General features: G+C 28.4%; 2 protein-coding genes across 3 annotated transcripts; both read right to left on the bottom strand.

The window, feature by feature from the left end:
- Positions 1 to 4,284: 4,284 nt before the first annotated feature.
- LOC124834769 (F-box protein At4g00755-like) lies at positions 4,285 to 7,077 on the bottom strand. Of its 2 annotated transcripts, none has more exons than XM_047309557.2 (6): positions 6,894 to 7,077; positions 6,495 to 6,646; positions 5,961 to 6,371; positions 5,683 to 5,858; positions 5,308 to 5,426; positions 4,285 to 4,749 (listed from the first exon to the last, which is right to left on the bottom strand). In XM_047309557.2, the coding sequence occupies exons 2-6, from the start codon at positions 6,628 to 6,630 to the stop codon at positions 4,566 to 4,568; spliced, it is 1,026 nt and encodes a 341-aa protein (XP_047165513.1). In that variant the 5' UTR covers positions 6,631 to 6,646; positions 6,894 to 7,077; the 3' UTR covers positions 4,285 to 4,565. The 2 variants fall into 2 exon arrangements, with proteins under 2 accessions (XP_047165513.1, XP_047165512.1); XM_047309556.2 differs by having other exon boundaries at positions 4,285 to 4,820; positions 6,894 to 7,071.
- A 3,621-nt stretch (positions 7,078 to 10,698) lies between these two features.
- Positions 10,699 to 14,152, bottom strand: LOC124834770 (F-box protein PP2-A13-like). Its single transcript, XM_047309559.2, has 3 exons — positions 13,457 to 14,152; positions 13,123 to 13,241; positions 10,699 to 11,679 (listed from the first exon to the last, which is right to left on the bottom strand). The coding sequence occupies exons 1-3, from the start codon at positions 13,793 to 13,795 to the stop codon at positions 11,259 to 11,261; spliced, it is 879 nt and encodes a 292-aa protein (XP_047165515.1). The 5' UTR covers positions 13,796 to 14,152; the 3' UTR covers positions 10,699 to 11,258.
- Between the last annotated feature and the right edge of the window lie 6,846 nt (positions 14,153 to 20,998).

Here is a 20,998-nt window from a genome sequence, read left to right as displayed (position 1 = left end):
TGATAGAAAAGAAGGAAAACAAGGTGTAAAATGGTACTATTTGGATTGAGTGAAAACAGGTAAAAACAACCGAAAATTTTGTAGGAAACTTGATTGATGTGATAAAAAATTAAATTAATTTCATAATGACGTAATCAAATACTGTTCTTAATAGAAAATAGGTTATTTAGATTAAGAAATATAGAATGAAAATAAATAAATAAAATTGTAAAACATTTTATTAATGGGATGAAAGAAAAATTAAATTTTATATATATATATATATATAATATAATATAATATAATCAATTATAAAAATATCTTTGATAGAATTTTAATAAGAGTATAAATTAAAATTGAAAGACGATTAATTATGAGATCACTAATCTACCAAATGAAAATAATAATAATAATAGTTTATTTATTTTTTAAAAATTGAATATATATATATATATATATATATATATATATATATATATATATATATATATATATATATATATATAAATCATGGTCAATTATTATTTTTTTATTGTAAATCTAGAAAAGATAAAATTGTAATAAAAATATGATATATCACAAATATGTCTTTTAGTATAATAAATTTTTTATATTTTTAATACAAAAACTTTAATTGCACTAATTTTGTTTGGATTTGGATAATATTTAATAATACTCAAGGTAATCGAATTATGATGTTTAATAATTGTGACAGGCGTTTATTCAACTTACAAAGAAAATAATATTGGTTTCCTTCAAGGATAATTGTATTTTTTTTAACAAACATTCATGACATTTTTTTTTGGTTTCTTAACCCTTGGCCTTTTTCTTCTTGATTCTCATTTGGAATAAGAGATGATGAATAAGAGACGAAGACGTGAGCTTTCTTTTATGATCGATCACTTTTTTGTCTAGTTCAATATTTTTTTTTCCACTTTCTTTCGCTTAATTGATTGTGAGAACTTGATAATGCTAATTCTTATCATTATCTAAGCATTATTTTAGTAGTAAAAACAACTCTTTTCTAGCTTATAACTTACTTAATCCTCTTATTTTGTCTTGTTTTCTAAATAAATGTGTTTTCGGCTACATTGATATAAATTCGTTATTAATCCCCTTATTTTGTAGCTAAAATTGTGCTTGGAAAAACCTCCACCAATGTAAAGAACTGAACCAGCCATAGAAGCAAGCAAATATGCAGAAAAAGAGAAAAAAATGCAGTGCATCAGAGTCAGGGGCCCTGAGCGCCACCTGCACCAACTGCACAGAAGTTGATTTCTGGTGTGCTCGCGCTAAGGGCCCCTTAGCAGAGGGCGTTGAGCGCCATGATGCTATCAGAATTTCTCGCCTGGGCGTCCCCTCCAGGGGCGCTGAGCGCCACAACCTCGTAGCTTCGCCTAGGCGCCTCCTCTAGGGATGTTGAGCGCCACCTTCGTTGATATGGCAATTTGAGCTTATTTAACCCTAAAACGCAAAGGAGTTTGGGTCTTTGGTTATTTGGAGGCGCGATTCACTTAGAGGAGAGCTTGGAGGGCTGCTAGGGTTTGTGGGAACACTCCTTTCTTCCTCTTTGGTTTCTTCTTCTTCTTCCATGGCCATTTTGTAAGCTTAAAGGCTCTCCATGGACATGGAGAGCCAAACTTATCTTGTTGGGATTAGTCGTAGCCTATGAACTCTTGTGTATTTGTTGAATGATTCAAATATATATGCCTTTTCTATCAATTGCTAGTATTCTTGTTTCTAATCTTAAAGCTTGCGTGTAATAGAGATGTTCATGGCTTGATCTTTTATTGATGGGTATGGGAATGTATCTTGTGTAATCTATAACTGAAACAAGAGTCCTAGTGGTTCATTGATTCTAGAGATGGGAGATGATTCACTTGTTGTCTTAGATCCTAGTTCTTAATGCGGGTTTTGCTTGTTAATTAATCAAGAGATTGATAGTTAATAGGTGAAAGCTAGGCTCTTTCACTTAAGGAATTAGGGATAGAGTGTTTTTGTGGATTGAATTTAGTAATTTGATGGAGAGAAGATGAAATTTTGTTTGCACAAGAGTGAATTGGTGAAAATTAACGTTAACATTGTCATTTCGCACCAATTCTAGTCTTTTCCGCTCTTAAGCGTCTCTGGATGCTGAAGACCACTTTTATTTCCTTGTCAATTTATTTTGTTGCACTTATTCGTATATTTGTTAATCTAAATGAGTTGTTAATCGTACAATTAACTAGTGTTACACGAGTCTCTTGGGAAACGATACTTGGTCTTACCATTTTATATTACTTGAACGATTTGGTACACTTGCCGATGTCTTAACAGAACTCTAAGAATTTTTTTAGTAGGCATCCATGAAAGGTCTTCATTAGGACATACTCTTTTCAACTTTTTTTTAAGCTTTATCAAATGAGTTTATATTTTGTTATGCTATGAGTTTATCCTATCTTGGATTCTTTATATGGATTTATCCTTGTTCTCGCTTATGTTGTTGGGCCTAGCTCAATCAAGATCAAGCTAAAGTAGGTCGAGTTGAGTCTGTCTATGTCTAATTTGAGTCAAATCGACTTAAACTCGGTCAAGTTAAGTAAGGTCGAACAGTCGACTTAAGCAAAGTTAGTTAAAACTCAATTGTATTAAGTTATCCAAAACCATTGAAATTGAATTAACTTGAGTCCAAGTCAAGCTGAATCGAGGTAAGATCACGTTCAACCAAGTAGTTCATGTTGAGTCAAGTTCAATCGAATTCCACTCGGATTGGACATACATGGGATCAAGACAATTGAGTGACAATTTGAGTTAAGTTTGGTTAAGTTAAATTAGGCCTAAACATTATATTAAAACTATATTAAATCAAATTGAATTTACTTAAGTTTTTGATTGAATCAAATCCACTCATTTCCAAATTAATCGAAATTTTGAATTCCAAAATATAAATTTTAAAATATGAAAATATTCAAATTCTTATATTTTAAAAAAAATTAATTTTTAATTTTAAATAATAAAATTACTCTAATAAAATTCTTAATTTCAGTTTCTTTCAAAATTCTTTATCCAAATAATATATTTGTTATAAAACATTTTAAATTTAATAAAAAATAATAATTCTCTATTAAAATATCGTATCCAAACACAACGTTAACTTTACATTATAAAACTTGTATAACCCTTTTAAAGTCAATTGAATTAATAAATAATTGAATGAATATAGAGTATAGTTATTACGAAAATAAATATAAATTCAATTAGGTATAGTCTCGGCAAAGCTTAGTTTGTTATACATTTTAATGCAACTACTTTAGCTTATTTTTGAAAAAATATTCACGTGTTTTTATGTGTTTTTGAAAAATAAGTGATTATTTAAAAAGTAACTCATTTTCAAATAATTTGTGTAAAGCCTACCTTAATATTTCTAGGGAAATTTGACCTAATAAACGTCTATTTTGAAGTTAATTTTGCTTAAATTCTTTTAAACAGATAAGCGACTTACTTCTCAATAGAATGGTGCATTTAATCTGATATTATATTTAGTAAACAAGTTTGAGCCTTTCAATTAACCAACAAATATATAATTACAAAACATAATTAAAGCATTTTTTATTTATAAATTGTGATAATTGTTATTATATATTAAAATAATTATTTTACTGTTTCACTGATCACTTTTTTTAAAATTTATTTGTTTTTTCAATTTGACCATTTTTTTTAATTTAATCATTTTCTAATTAAAAAATTACCTACAAAATAAATAAAATTTATTTATAATAAAACTTTAATAGTTATTTAGATTTGATTTTATAATTATAATAATAACAATAATAGTAATAATAACAATAATAATAATTTTATTTTTTTATATTATCATATAAAAAAAGAGAACATACATATTTTTGTATTTTTGCTAATAATAATAATAATTTAACTCCTTTTGGAAGTAAGTACGAAAACCAAACTCTCATTTTATTTAGAAATACATACAACAAGTAATAAAGATATACACTTTACACATTTTCTTATAATTTTACTCTTAAAATTGTGATAATTATTCTAACTTATTAAAATAAATAATAATAATAATAATAACTTTGTCAGAACCAAATCCCCTCCAATTCCAGTAGAGAATGACATGAATTTACCTCATAAAATGCTAATACGCTCTGAAAAATGAAGTAAAACCAACAATTATACTTTTAACTTCAAAACTTATTGTACATAAACACATTTCATCATAGTCTCAACCTATTATTTTGCATTGCACATATCTCATTCTCTAAAATATAAGTTCACAGAAACCTAATCTGAAAACACCATATCAAAGGTACAAAGATTGTGTGCATTAGCATTCTTATCATCAACACAAATGTCTGTCTTTATGAGTTCAAGCCACACCAGACACATTCTTTACAGCATTATACACTTTATAACTAGCCAAGAAGACAAGACTTATGTAACACAAAGAAAAAGATAAAGATGAAACTTTGCCTCTGCCCCTACAATTATTGTGCTCAACATATGCTATGCTATACAAATGCTTGGCCAAAAGTCTTTACATTGACAATTGAGGTTCTTCATTCCTTGCAATTTCCCATTAATCATCAACTACAACAGGACCAGAACCAAGCAGTGCACCCAAGAGAATTTGCTCCCAACGTCTCACACCCCTCTGCACTAGGCTCGAGGTTATTATGCGCAGGCGCGACGAACTGCTCGAGTCCGGCGAAGATGTTGAAGACATGTGAGGATCTGTCGGAGGAGGATGGTATTTCAAGGTACACTTCCCTGATGGATGATGAACTTTAACATCAAATGCTGGTGAAAGTGGTCGTCCCATGACTTGAACATGGGAGATGCTGCAGCATAGTAATCCAAGACAGATAAACAAACAAATGCCAATTCATTCTTAAAATATAAGAACTTTTGATATATTTCTCCTGTAGAAGTGTTTATGAGGAATTTTATCGAACCATGTTCTAAGTTGGAAAAGAAACACTAAATAAAATGTAGGCAATGAACTAACAAAGAGAACTCAAGGAAATAAATTAAGGTTCTTCATGCCACTATGACAACATGATGAATGATTCAACATCCCGTGTACCTAGAATAGAAGTATGGCATTTTAATGAAATGTCATCTTTTATTACATTACTTTTCATCTATACTCTGAAATTGCAACAAAAGCCCTTTTCATGATGACCCTTGAGTGGCATTGGTGTCATATAATGAAAGAAGCAGTGTCTAATTGAAGAGTGGACAGTTGGAAGACAAAGATTAAGTTCTTTAGGTTATGTCAATTTAGTATGTGTACATTAGATAAAAGAGAAGGCTTGAGAAACAAACCATATGTAGAATAATTCATCCATCTCTTGTTTTTGAACTCTACCCAATAGCTCAACTAGCAGAATGCCTCCAATGCACAGAAAAGGTTTAGGGAGCTTGAATTTTTGCAAGCTGTTTTCCTGTAAAGTCGGTATGTTACTAACCCATTTCAAGTGTCAAACACGAGCATAGAATACTGTTTTGTAAAAAACAATGTAGTTTCAATCTAAAATGATTAAATGCTAAATTCACACTTGCTATATTCAGCAGGTAAAACATGTACACTAAGTGAATGATTCCCAGAAAAGATCAGTAGACGAATCTCAACTCCTATTTGTTGAGTGAATTGAATGGATAAAAGAATATTCAAGAAATGCATTTTAAAATGCAACTCACTTGGCACATTGGAAATTCAGGTGAAGTATACGTCCATATGAATTGATTATCGCCCAAGACTTCATTAGCAGTTATATTATCTACAGCACTCTCCGATTCAATTGGGTATCTTGGATGTCCCATTCTGAATCGGACAGCCTTAGCAGAATATATAGGCAAGCCATGCTGAAAAAATGCTGACAAGTAAACATAGATTATTTGTCAGATGATCAAGCAAAAGTTCATGATCCTCAACATACCCAATTCACAAAACAAAGGAGTTTAATTTAGCTATTAACCTTGGAAAGGTTGGACATGAATCTCTGTAACAAGACACATTTCTGAAACAAGCTTGTAAACTAAAGTCTCAGGAACAGAAGGATCGTTTTCCCCTTTGCTTGACCAGTATGATGCTGTATATTCAGTTCTATCACCAGGCTCCAATGTGTGTAGAATGCTTTCTTCAGGATAGTTATCAGTGCTAGATGCACTAATAGCTTTAGAGATACAACTTTTTCTCACAGGATGAAGACCAGAGGACAAGAATGCATAGACTTTATGATTTCTCTTTAGATACTCCCAATTTACACAACTGCCAGGAGTGTTTCCCAGTGGTTCAATAATGTTGTCAAGCTCAATCATATGAGTAACACCAGATATTTCAGGAAACATTGCCAAGCAAAGTTGCTTGCAAAGGCCATGTTCAAGAACTGCAGAATATCAAGAGTGCATATCAATACCGCGAGTAGAAAAATATGCACTTTTTGGACAAAAAAGCTCAAAGCACTATAAAATTAAATCCCACTACAAGGAAATAAACTAAGAAGGATTACCAAATCGGTGCCAAGAACTAGAAACAGCAGAAACCCTAATAAGATCACAAGGGGCGTCCAAATGGGTCAGAATCTTGACTGACATGTCAGGTCCAAGCAATTGGATGAAATCCATTTTGTTTTTCTCTTCAGTCATTTCCAAAAACCAAAGCCTTAAAGCAGACAGAACAGCTATGATCAATCATCAACACAACACTCAACATAAACTGTAAAATTGGTTATCTGAAAAAGAAAATCTTCAAGCAACCAGCATTACGACTAATTTTGGAAGAATGCAATGAAAAAAATCCACAAACAAGTTGAAAAGGAAAGGCGGTTGCTTTTCTCAAGCAATTAAATTGATGAGCAAATAAAGCTACACCCAAATAACGAAACATTGAAAACATGAAACATGGTAACCTTTTTCTCTGCAAAGAGAGTGCGGATCTGAAGATATGAGAGGGACCCTTTTGATTGTGGATTGAAGAATAAAGATTAGACAGAAGCAGGAGAATGGTAATTCGTTTGGAACAGCTGTTTGTAAAGAAAATAGTGTTTCTAGTTGCACTTGGAGACGATAATAAGTCAACACTTTCTCTAGATTTTTATGAAAACTTCTTCAGAAAACTTAGATAGCAGATGGATAAGACAGAATCAGGATAGAAAAAAATCTTTTTCATTGTTGTTTGATTATTTCCAACAAAATAATACATAGGTACATAAAATAATAAGACAAAACTTATGTAATAAAATACATAATGTTTTTTTATCATGGAAATGATTGCTTTTTGTTATTAAATATGATATAAAATACTAAAATCACGTGTTTATTTACTATTTAAAATACTATCAATGTTAACTTGCATAAAGAATTAAATACAAAATGTATACATTCCGAGGATTTATTTTATTTTATTTCATTATATAATAAACCTTCAATTACCTTAATGTTTTATTATGTATTTATTTTCTTTATTAATAACAAGTTCAAAATGCCTTCGTTTAGAAAAAAAAAAAACAACACAAAAGTTTAACTTGTTTTCACTGAAATATACAAAAAATATAGATAGTTTTAATTTAAAGTATTGTTGAAATTTATAACAAGTTGTTTTAAAACATCTTATATTATTTCTCATCATTTATTAATTTGGCATTACCTTTTGTATCTATCGCTATATTTGAGTTCGATATCTCAAGATCATTCCATTACTTATGTTACATTTATAGAAAGATGACACCACTATTTGAGCGCTGAAAAAGACTGATATCTATATTTGCGAAAAAAGATGTCCCAATAATGAAATTATTTAAATTTTTGTAAATTCATATAATATTTTCAAATATGATTTCATTCTTTATAAAATTTTAAAAATTCTAATCATAAAAGCTTTTTCAAAACATATTTAAAAATCATTAATCCTTACAAAGTCTCCTAAGCTCTAAAAAACTTTTTTTATATATAAAAAAGTCTTTTAAAATTCTAATTGAGTAAAAAAAAATGTGGGATAACATCGCCTAACAAAAGTGAATGTCAAAGGTGAAAGGTAAAGTTGGATCACATGGCCATGATTGTATAAACATACCCATTAAAGTGATTGCCTAACTTATCTTAAAATCATAAGTACAATTTCAGGGTATGTTTAGAAATTTTAGATAGTTTGACATTTTCATTCTTTTATACTTTTATTTAAAAATTACAAATATTATTATTTTGTTTTAAACTTTATTTTTATTATTTAAATATAATATTAAATTATTAAAATAAATTATAAGTAAAAGAAAAAGTCGGTGTCAAGGAATCATTTTTTTATTTTATAAATGTAATTTAATAAAGAAAAGTCTCCTATATTGTCCCTTTGTTCCTCTTCTCAACAATGGTAAGCATCAATAACAGTTTTTAAAACCTATTTTGTATTATTGAAAAATGATAAAGTTGAATCAATAGATACTGGTAAAGGTTAAATTATTTTATTGAATTAGAAAACTAGAACAGATAAAAAAAATTAGGGATTTAGGAGACTAAATAAAAGGAAAATACGAATTAAAATAATAATAATAATAATAGAATAAAATAATTAAATAAGAACTATGAAAAAGTGTCTAGCAAAGAGTTATAACTTATAATCCCAGCCTAGCAAGAGTTATAATTTATAATCCCAGGCTGAGTCTCTTAGAACAATTTTTTATTTAATTATTTGTTTATAATTTTTTTCTCTTTTTAATAAATAATAATGAAACACTTCGTGCATTATGGATGATTTAGAAAAAAAAATACTGATTACTATTGTAAACAAACTTTTAAGATTTAAACTATCATCTTAATTAAGTTTTAAAGAGACCTATTTTTATCTAATAAACTCATAATATTGATCCAAGATACTCTATCAGATAAAAGAAAAATGAAGTAAAAATATACCGAGTAACAGGAAAACAAAATACAGAGAGTTATTATTATTTTATAAAGAAGAATTGGCTAAAATATATAAGGCAATAAAACAAAGAAATTACTAAAATACCTTACAAAGATAAAAGGGATAACAAAATAGACAAAAGTTCTGCATTTCAGAAGAAATTGCTAACAATGTTTTACCTTTTTGATCTCCAAGAGATTAAAGAGTTGTAAAAAAGGATGCATAATTAGTAGTTGATTTTTTTATCTCGACAACATCCCCCATCAATATCAACATAAGCATGTAGTCGAATATCATAATTAATTTTAAAAATAATATCTTATCCAATAGTGTGTTTGAGATACCTAAGCTGAGTATTGACATAAGGATTATAAATAGATTGACTAAATTTATTCATAGTGAAGCATATGTCAATATTAACCAGGATAAGCTAATTTAATTCTAAGTGTGATTTCTATATTTGAGTCCATAAGAATAGTTGCAGGCTTGCATGATAGCATTATGAAGTCTTTCAAAAGAGACAAGGTATAGTATCTTTGACATGTAAATATTCCTTCTTTAGATTTAGATCATTGTAATCTTAAAACAGAAAAGTAAGATTTGTGGTATCTTTTAACCTTAAATGTTTGATGAAGAAGAGTTGTTATGTTTAAAATATGATACGTCTTTACCAAGGGAGAATGTTTCAAGAAGAGTTTTTGTGTAAAATATGATAGGTCTGTATGACAGGAAGATTGAGACACAATAAATTTGAATTTAAATCAAATAAGGGATTGACTTTATCTTTAGTCGGATGTGTGACTTCCAACACATCCCCTTCATGTCGAAGTATAGATATCTCGTGCGTGATAGTAAAAAATTGGGTGATCCGATAGTTGGTGGAATAGAAATGCCTAGGAAACAAGACTCTAACCATGACTTTGATACCATATTAGAAAATAGGCTTTAAGCCTCACTCAACCCCACAAAACTAGCTTGTAAGGTGAGGTTTTGCATCTCACTTATATATTATAATTTGGCTTTATCTCTAGTCGATGTGGGACTTCCAACAATTGACATCACTTTTATTCAAAAACTTTAAGACAATTGGTTTTGGGTCTTAAATCTTTAAGGTGTTCAATTTTCTTATCGCTATCCAATTTAGAACTTAGACTTACACTTGGATTTCCAACAATCTCTTAAGGATTAGTTCTTTGCACATTAGTACACACTCTCCCTCGAGCGAAAACATCATTAACTAAGAGTTATTTTTTCATATCATTGTTTATCTTAACGAGACATACGGACTCGAATCTATTATCAAAAAGACTTTCGATACAATGACCATTTGTACTTATATGAGTCGGTCACAAAAATGAATCATCAACTCTAATACCACTAATGAGTCCTTAAGAAGGGAATTCACTAAGAGACAAATAACATCAATTAAACATAAGCTCAACCCACATAAAAGATTCATAGAATAACATCATTATTAACTCCAACAACGATAATATCATTCATTAAGATAATAAAAAACTTGAATCATTAGTAAACAAAGAATAATTAGATTTAAATTATTTATAATTGTGACAGAGTATAGTATTACTAAAGTGGGTAAACCACCTCCTTGAAGCTTGTTAAGGACATATATACACTCCACAATAAATTTTTAGTTCAAAATTTGTTGATGTGGCAAGTAACGTTGTCACAAATAAACACATGTGATAACACAGTTTGTCATGTTAACAAATTTTTAACATTGTTTGACAATAAATTACATTCATTTATTAATTAAGTTTAAAAATGAAAATGATCCCAAATTTGGAAAGATGTTAAATTATTATTACAACAAGTTACTTCATATAAAACCAAAATACAACCTGAATACTATTTCACACATTTAAATTTATTTACAAAAAAAAAAGTAAAAAAAAAACACAGCTGCACCAATATTATGACACCCAATACAACAACAGCCTTGCTACAAGTAACTCCTCTTCCCAATTCGTGTTCAGGACTTCCTTTATGACAAAAATAGGGTGCCCAAAGTAATTCTTCCTTTGTTTTTTTTAATAAAAGACCCGACAATCTGAAAAATATAAAATAATAAAAATAAAATCTAATCAAACAAACCTAGACCTAATTTTCCTCTCACAAAAGTGATTAACTGAAAACACAATGCCAAATATACTTTCCCCAAAGTAAAAGTGCTAGTAACACCTTCTTTTCAACTTACTCTCTTAATGGTTAAAATTGATTAAGAACTACAAAATCGAGAAAGAAAAAAAAACTCACTAAATAAAAGATTTTCATCTTTTCTTTAATAATTTTTAATAAATTTCAATCAATAAGAGAGTATGTCCAAAAAAATGTGTTCCTAACATTTCTCCCCCTAAAACTGTTTCAGCCTTTCTGAAAACTCCTTTGGGCAAATCACTACCCCATCTATGCAAAGCCCACCTTTGGTGTGCGTGCAATCAATTTGGGCCAAAGAAAACTTGATATTTGTTGGCCCATTGGGCTTCTCAACTGCAAAGTCCCCAACATGATAGTGGGCCCATTCTCCAGGCCCACGCAGATAGGACTGTGAGAGTGAACTCTGGCCGTCAGATGTAGATAGCTGAAATCTGACGGGCTTGATGTCCCATCCATGAACTTGGTCAAGGTTGCACACTCTCCGGCCCAATCTCTTTGTGGGCTTCCCCAATTGAAGCTTGAAAAATACACTATAGTTTCCCTTTGGAAACTCAAACTCTAGCTCTCCTATTACTTCAACCCACCACATTTGTTGAAGATATGCAACACTCTTAAACCTGCATCATTAAAAAATGTTAAACATATAAAATACATCCATTTTAGTAAAAGAGAAACAATGTACAAAAAAAAAATAAAAAGATTTCTGCTATTTTTTTTTTTCATTTTCAACTGAGTTTTCTTAAAATTCACGTCCCAACTCGAAATTTATAGTTACAAGTCCGTTTAAGTATATTTTGAAAACAAATAGAGAAAAAATACATAAAAATCAATGGAAAATCCAAACTCATTTTATTTACTGCCTTTTTTTATATTTTAAAATATATTCATTTATATTAATTTTAATGTTTTAAAATATTTTATAATTTTTTTAATATATTAAAAAATTAAAAACAGAAAAACAATACGAAGAATTAGAATCTAGAATTCAAACAAAAGATGTTTATGTTGTGGTCGGATATATATTGAACTACCATAAGTTAAGCCTACAGATACAATGTTAATTAATTAAGAGTACTTTTCATGGAATAGAAGTCCTTTTTAGCAATTACAGAATATCTTATTAATGCAAGTTGCTTGCTTTGTTGTTCTTTTTATCTAAAAGATGCTGACTAGGAAGAGTTAGTTGACAATAGTCTAAGTTTTAATTATTGATTTATTACTTTTCCAAAACGTCCTTCTCAATCTATTTTTATAGCATTCCCTAAGTGCAAATTGCTTGCACTTTTTTTCTTTAATTTTCATATAAGATGTGAATGGCTGACTAGGACGAATCGCTTTCGTTAATATGGTAAAGCAAATTGCCAAAACCTATTACAAAACAAGGTTCCTCCCTAAAACTTTCCTGTTTCTATCAATACGGTTCAAAATGAGAAATTTCTATGACATATATAAACTGCAACACACTCAAATAAACAAAAAAAATACTAAATTAAAATATTAATTTTTTATTCTTGAAATACCTAAAATAGCTACTATTCTCGTAAAATAAACGTTTTTTATATGTTTTTTAATTGTATTATTATACGACGGAGGCGCCAACTGCACGCAAGAAAAAGAGTTTTGGATTCCATGTGCTGGCTTTGGATTTGTTCAAAAATTCGAAAATGACTTTAACCCAAAAAAATAAAAAGACTCCACTTTTAATTTTACCTAATCATGAAGAAAACAGACTTAATTTTGATCGCAACAACAACTATAAGAAAAATAAATTATATAACAAAAAAATACACAACCAAACCCATTTTTCATCAGAATTCAGAAGCATTTTACAACCTTAATTGCATATATTGAAGTTTCAGTTTCACGTTTTTAGTTATTTTTTGTGTTGGGTTTAATTATATATATACACTTATTAATAATATATAAAAATATACATGTATATTTTTTAACATAATTGCAATGGTAAATTTTCATATAAAATAAATAAAATTCATAAAAATAGAAAAAAAAAACTAAGTATTTTTGTTTAATTTTTGATTACATAGATAAGAATATCTCACCTGGATTCCTCAGTCGGAACATAATTCCAATATCTTCTATCATCTATTCCTGTAATCTTGAAGGCTTTTGAAGAAATGAACAAACAAACTTGTGCACTGCATCTGTCAAGCCATATCTCCTAAATTAACCAGAAAGGAACAAATCAAACTTCTCAATGCAATGAAAAGAGAGAGAGAAATCGGAAACAAGATGAAGAAAAGTGATGAAATTGGAAAGACAACATCTGTATTAACTAATCATCAATCAATCTAAGATTCAGTGGTTCGGTTCCTCAACATCATCAAATTTGATGTCGAAGAACGAAATTACTAAATTAAGTAGTGATGGAATTACCTTGGTGCCATGATCGAAGAAATTGGGTGTGCATAGTTTGGCATAGATCTCTTTCTTGGTGATGGAAGAAAGATTGGTGTGTTGATCAAGTACTTTGTTGAGAAGGAATTTATAGTTTGAGGGCAACTTAGATTCCCAGACAAAGTCAGCAGAAGAAGCTCTGAGGAAGGTCTTGTTCACTCTGGCCAATGTGCAAATCTCTTGTGGATCAAAACTCATCATGAGAGAAGAGATGCAATTCTCAGGAACATCATCAAGGGTTGTCGTCTGTGGGGAGGACAAAGAAAAGGTGCCAACTTCATCATTTTCTGTGGCACTTGTGGAAACACCAGCCCCCATGATTGATTATGCAGAAGAAATTGAAGTTTGGAGTGGAGAATTGAAGAGTATGGTGAAAAGGGTTTGTTCTTGATGCTGTTGATTTTGTTGTTGTTGTTGATTTGTTGTGTTAGATAGTTCAGTGGTAAAGGAGGAGGTGATAGAGCATAAGAGGGAAAGAAGGAGAAAGTGAAGGTGTTTCCATGTAGTTTTATTAGGAGTTTTGGATTAAAGAAAGGGTTGTGGGAAGCTCAGTTTTTGGCTTATAAGAAAGACATTTGTGGTGTGGAATCTTGAAGCAAAACTTATAAATAAAGTGAAAATTATTAGGTCATTCTTCTTTTGGAACATGAAAAAAAAGAATGGTGATTAAAAGTGGACGTGTCCATGAGTGTGCAAGAATATCATATTGGGTGTTGATTAATTGTATCCTAATATATATTCATTATGTGTGGAGACGATGGATTGCCTATATTCTCTCTCTCATATTTCATGAATTTCTTTTTTTTTCTTTCAATTATTATAATATAGAATATGAATTATGTTCATATAGAATTTGAGTTATGTTTAGATCATAAATCCAAAAGTGAATCCTAACTATGATGAAATGTAGAATTTAAAACGAATAATACTTTAAATATTTAAATATATGGTGATGGATTCTAATAATATTTATTGGATGAACTTGAAAATAAAATAAATTCTTTTAATATTAATAATTTTCTTTTAATAAAATAAGTTTACAATATATAAATAAAAAAATATATGAATTTTTTGAAATTGAATTATATTTAAAATTATTTTTTAATATTTTTTTCATTTTTTATATATATTGAGTTTTTTTTCAAATAACGGTAGAAAAGTCTTATTTTATAAAAAAATATATTTTAGATTTATTTATGATAATATTTTTATACTAGTACTCCTCAATGTGATTTTTATTGATTTGATGATCATTAAATAGTATATGTTATTTTTTATTATCTTTATAATTCCTTTTAAATTTATCTATTTCAGTTTTTTGAAATATTTACTCAAAAGCCACTAGGAAATAGAGATGTATGTGAATTTATTTGGAACAATGAGATGATGATATTGAAAGAAATCTAATTTAAAAAATTGTTGATGTTTTTCTGAATCATTGATTTTTCTCATTTCAATTAAATACACTGTCTTTGAATCAATTTATACGTATGTATGATGCATTGTTAAAAAAACTATAAACATGAACATTGGCCATTTGAAAACAAAGCAAAATATTAACATATTGTGTTTAAGAGAACTTTACTATCACCACCCATAAACAAAAGAAATATATAACCAAATAGTCAAAAAGAGACCAAAATAATCATCTTTGGAAAAGAAAACAAAAGGCACAGTTATGAAATCAATAACCCTATCTTAGGATTAAGTATAGCTATTTTTTCTTTGTTCATACAACAAAGAACTTTCATTTAAAATGTAAAAGAAAGAAAAAAAAAATACAATAAAGTCGTGAATTGATTTATGGATTAAAAAGAATGTTCCGGAAACTTTCAGTAAACAATCAAACAAATTAATAACTCACTTATAAATATATAACTAACATAAATTATTTTAATATTTTAATTTATCCTCTTTTCATATAGTTATAAAAAGTAATTAGTTCTATTTGATTTCTTTTATAACTTTTAGATTCTCAACTTTCTCAAATCCTATTTGTTTTCCTATTATAAGTAATGCCTCAAATTTTACAAAAGAAGCCAAGAAATAAATATATATTAAATTGAAAATTAATATGCACATTAAGAAATAAAATTATAAAAATATTATCATAATTAAGTTTTAATTCGATAAAATAAGATGATAAAAATGTTGACAAAAAAACCTTAGTATGTATGTTTTTACCATTATTTAATAAACAAATGAGTCCTTTAAAATTTAAATAATATAAAATTGTATTTTCTCAAGTTGCATTTAAAATAGTATTTACTTTTTGACATGAGAATGTTTGATTATCACTTTTAAGTGTTCAATAGCCTAATCTCTTAATTTATTGGGAAACATAATAAAATTTATTTTTTTATTCTCTTTAATCTTTAGTTTCTGTTTGTTTTTTTTTAAGTCTTTAAATTGAGAGGATGGAAACAAAACACTATAAGAGTGTAAGAAAATTGAATAGGAACATGAAAAAATATTTCTTTTATATTTAAATATGTCATTGTTATCCATTTTATAATGACGGTGATGACAATATAATAATAAGAGCCAACAATAAAACATAATCATTGCATGATTTACATATCCAATACAATGATACCTTTGCATGCCTTTTCGTATGTTGGATGCACTGAATAAGGCTTTTGTAGTGATTTGGAGGAGATGATTTGAATAGATTTGAGTAGATTTCAGAGTAATTTTTTGGTTGTTTTTTTTAGTAGATTTATGGGTAATTGAGAGTGGATTTGGAAGTAAAGTTTGTGAGAATTAGTATAGGATTTGATTGATGTGAAAGTTTTAAAAAATTTGTTTAATTGGTAGAAATTAAAGATTACCAAAATGCCCCTAGTTATTAAAATAATGTAAAATGATAATTGTTAATATTATATTTAATTATAAAAATATTTATAAAAAGTAAAAAATTAAAATTAATTTTTAAAAAGTAAAAAAATTATAATTTAGTGAAATGAATACTATTAATACATGACATGCTATTAATAATTTTTTTTTAAAATAACTTAATTAAAATATTTTTTCAAAAGTTAAGATAGAATTAAAACTTAAAAAAAAAATAAAAACTAACTTAACACGGTTAAACTAAAATGGAACCGAGTAATTAGAACTAGAGTAAGGAAAAGCATATTAAAAAGAAGGGCATTTTATAAATAAGAAAAATAAAGTAATTATTGAAAGAAAAAAGGGTTAGCTTAGAAAAGGGTTTTTTCTGGTGAGTAAGGAAACAAGGTGTAGTGAGACCAAGGTGTGAGGTAATATATGGCGATAGCCGGGCAATGCATGACGCAGATGGGGAGCACGGCGGTGGAGAAGACGGAGGAGGTACTCCGAAGCGATGAGCTTCTTTGCCAACAACGTGAGATTTTCTTTCTAATGTTTGTTGATTTTGTAGATTACGGAGAGGCTTCGAGATCCTCGAGGTCTTCGCAGAGGTGCCGTGGTCGGGCCTGTTCTTCAAACTAATGGTGTTGTTCGCCAAACGCGAATGCGTCATGAGAGTTGCGAAGAGGAATTGAAAACTACGATTTTGATTTGAATTGGAATCTCGTTTTGGTTTCAGAAATGCTGAAGTGGTTCGAAGAGGAACCGCTTCTTCCTCTCTTCTTCATCTTCTTCACGGTTATGGCATTTTATAAAAAGATTGAGGGTAAAAAGAACATTTCACCGTGAATCCGCTTAAATCTTTGCAAAACCGCGAGACATGAAAAAATCCTATATCTCGGAAATTTTCGCAAATCGATCTTCGCAAATCCTTTCATGTGAACGCGTTTTTTATCGCAAATTTCCGTGAACAGTAATTTCCCACAAGCGAACACAGGCTAAATGTTCTATATAATTTCATAAGCATACTGTAAACACAGATAAATGGCAAAGGAAACATGAAAAGAAAAGAAAAGAATAAGAATAATTATCTTCTTATTTTTTAAAAATAGATGCACAACTTAATTAACTTTATAATTTTTTCTTTCAAATGAACTCCATGTCATATACATGTAAGTTGAGCAAAAGATAAATTTTTTTCGTTATTTAGTTAGTAATTAGTTAATGGTTAAAGAATAAATAATTGTTTTAATTAGTTAAACAATTAGTGTAAATATAATAACATAATTATATTTTATTGTTGTAATGCTATAGTACCTGTGCATTATTACCATTGGATCAACCCACATTGGATCACCATTTACGAGAAAGTCTATCTATCTTGACAGAAATGGTAAAACAAAATTAACAAAAAGAATAACTATATCAACTTTAATCCTGACTATTATCAAATTGAATAGTGATTGGGTAGAAATTAGATAGATCCTAATCGTAAATTCATTACAAAATCTATAAATACAAGTTTGATATTCAAGGTAGTTGAATACTTTTATTATATATTTATTATCATAATGCTCGGACAAACACTGATTTTAGTATCGAAGTATTGCATGTATCTCCAGCACACCTAATCATGATAAACATGAGAGAGAAAAAATCGAAGACTAAGACATTAATCTAAGCTTAGAGTTTAAAAATTGTTCGTGTAAACCCATAAATCAAAAGTAACATAAGAGATGATACCTAAAAAGTAAAAGAAACAAATAACACCATCTTGAAGTCCTTGAATGACAGTCTCATGGCCAAGCAATTAACACTTTACCATATACATGCACTAGATTTTATTGTGCCTTGTATAAATTATTTATGTATTTTTATATTTTAAAATTAGTTTGTAGTATTAAACTTTGGTATGAATGTTGTTAAGACGAAGAATAGATAATTTGAAAAGGAAAGGGGAGAATGTTATCCAAAGTGGATTGAACTAAATCCATTAGCACTGAAAGTCACATCGGAAGATCAGAAGTTTCGCGTTTGAGTTGGTGTGGAATCAACGTCTCAGTTTCATTTCAACGTTTTAATTTTGGATTCTCAATTTTAATTTTGCAAAATCTCGTGTTCAACAAAATCATTTCATTATTATTATTAGTCATTAAAAAATTCAGCATTTGTCAGCGTATCAACCAAAACTTGTTATTTTAAATGTTTTAAGGTTCATTATGAATTGATATAAAATAAAAAGAGTTTTTTAGTTGCATAAAATTTGTAAAATCAAACGAGACAACATTTAAATTAAATTAAATCAAATAATCCTTTTAAAAAAAGAAATTGTTTGGTGTGTTGTGGGCCGTGGATAATCGATCTTATCCAGTTTCGGTTGCAGGCATAAGAAACATATACTGTTGCTGCTCCTTCCTACGTCAATCAACAACATCAAAAACAAATTTATTCCTTTATATAATACATATATAACATCAATGTTTGTTTGAACGTAAAAGCATAGAAATATTGGTAACTTTTAAATAAAAAAACTTAATGGTCCCATCTTGTTCTTGTATATTTATAGGCGAGTACAGCACAGCAACAAAAGGGACATAGTAAAGTGAAAGATTAATAACTTTTCAATAAAGTAATATTACTTTTATTTTTAATTTATAATTATTACTCTTAAGCTTGGTCGTCTGACACATAAGTTTATCAACAATTCGGTCGAAGTTCACTAGAGTCACGAACCAGATTGCTCCAATTAAAATCGATTTGCTTCAATTTTTAATAATGTTAGACATTATTATATTTCATCTTATCTAAGTATAAAGTCCATCAATTTCCTTCAATTTACATTTACATTAATTTATAACTTTTTTTTTTCACAGAACTTGAACTTTAATAAAAAGTACAATTTACTACCGCTTATATCTTAATCTTATTCTTAATTTCTTAAAACTTAATTAAGGTTTAAACATTATTATTTACTTAGATTTACTTTCTTATTTTCCTTCAATAATCGATATATATATATCTTTTTCAAACGTGGACCAACAATTTCCAAGCTTTTGTAAGAACTAGACCATCTTAACCTATTTTAGTAAAACAACAGAAAGAAAAAGGAACCAATGAACGGTGTGATTTCTGTGTGAATTATTGTTGTAAATGGAGTAACTTTATGCACTTTTGGAATAAAATAAAAAATTAAAAAGGCTTTTTATAAATGAAAATATTTAAGCCACGAAGTTTGAAATTATATTTAATGTATTTGGAGATGAGTGGAGATTAATTTATGAACAAGTTGTTTGGAATTTTGTTTTGAGCTGAGGTTTTGAAGCGATGGCATCCACTAGTTTTGGTTTGTGTTGGAGGAGGAACAAGTGATGCATAGCTGGCACTGAGTCAGCACAGCTGCTGACTAGGCAACAGATGGAAGCATGCATTGAGGATATGTTTCATTTGCCCAACAATGACACAGCACAAAAATGCTGATTAGGTCAAAAAGATAATCATTGCAAATTTGCTTCTGTTGCCTTTCCCAATATGCAATTTCCTCTCTGGCTCAAAGCAGTAAGCAACACCAACAACACTTTTATTTTGTTATTATTGATGTCAAATGTTCTTTCATTTTATTCATCATCAGTTTATGATTCATATTTTTATCATAATTTTGCTTTTAATTATATATTTTTAAGCCATAGTATTTAATATTTTTTAATTCAATTACTTTTTTTAATTAATGATGATAACAATTTGAATTATTTATATATATATATATATATATATATATATATATAACAAATCATACATCATATAAGATTTATTGTGTAGAGATCATAAGTAATATTTTAATTTATTGAAGGACTAAATTAAAATATTGAAATTTAAGGGAAAATAACCAAAAGAAAAAATTATATAAATAGGTCATGATATTCGGATATGAGTACAAATATTATTTATGTTTTTTTCTCTTTATCTCTAATCAAGAGAAATCTAAGACGTTTTCTAGAAAAAGATCATATATCAATTTATGCTGTTATTAATTGTAGATATGTTTCGGTTTTTTGTTTTAAAGAGAATTAAAATTTGTTTTTGTTGAAAAAGGGTTTATTACTTGTTAATTATTGATTTATTTTTGGATACATAATTTATAGAACATGAATTTAGATGAAAAGAAAAAAAATGCTTCTTTAAGATGAATTTGTTCCATTTTATATCATAGGTGTTATTGTATCTATTCTTTTTTGTATTAGTGATCTTAACTAGTAATTTTGGAGTGACAAAAACAATATACTCAAAGTGTAATTTTAATATTTATTCTTATGTAAAGTTATTAGAATTCATTATTCACATATTAATAAATGATGTTCATTATTCACATATTAAGGAATATGGACGAATTTCTCTTCTTTCTGGGCACACATTCACACAGTTACATTTGCAGGTGAACTAAGGAAGTAAAAAAATCATAGCTCTTTAATCACCACTAACACTAATTCTACTTTTATAATAAAAAAAATATGCTGGAAGTTATGATCTAATAAATGACTTGGAGGATCGATGCTATATATCCCATCCCTATCAAATGCTAGAAGTTTTTATGATTAAAATTTGATAAATTGAAAGATAGTGTAAGATAAGAAATTGAAGTTTTAACAGACAATTTTTTATATTTTTCATGAAATTTGAAACTTTAGTTGTTTT

The sequence above is a fragment of the Vigna umbellata genome, chromosome 4, assembly GCF_029865625.1.
Source record: "Vigna umbellata cultivar VRB3 chromosome 4, Vumbellata_1.0, whole genome shotgun sequence".
NCBI lineage: Eukaryota > Viridiplantae > Streptophyta > Magnoliopsida > Fabales > Fabaceae > Vigna > Vigna umbellata.
Note: the sequence above shows the minus strand (reverse complement) of the source record. Positions and strands in the feature narration are given on the sequence as shown.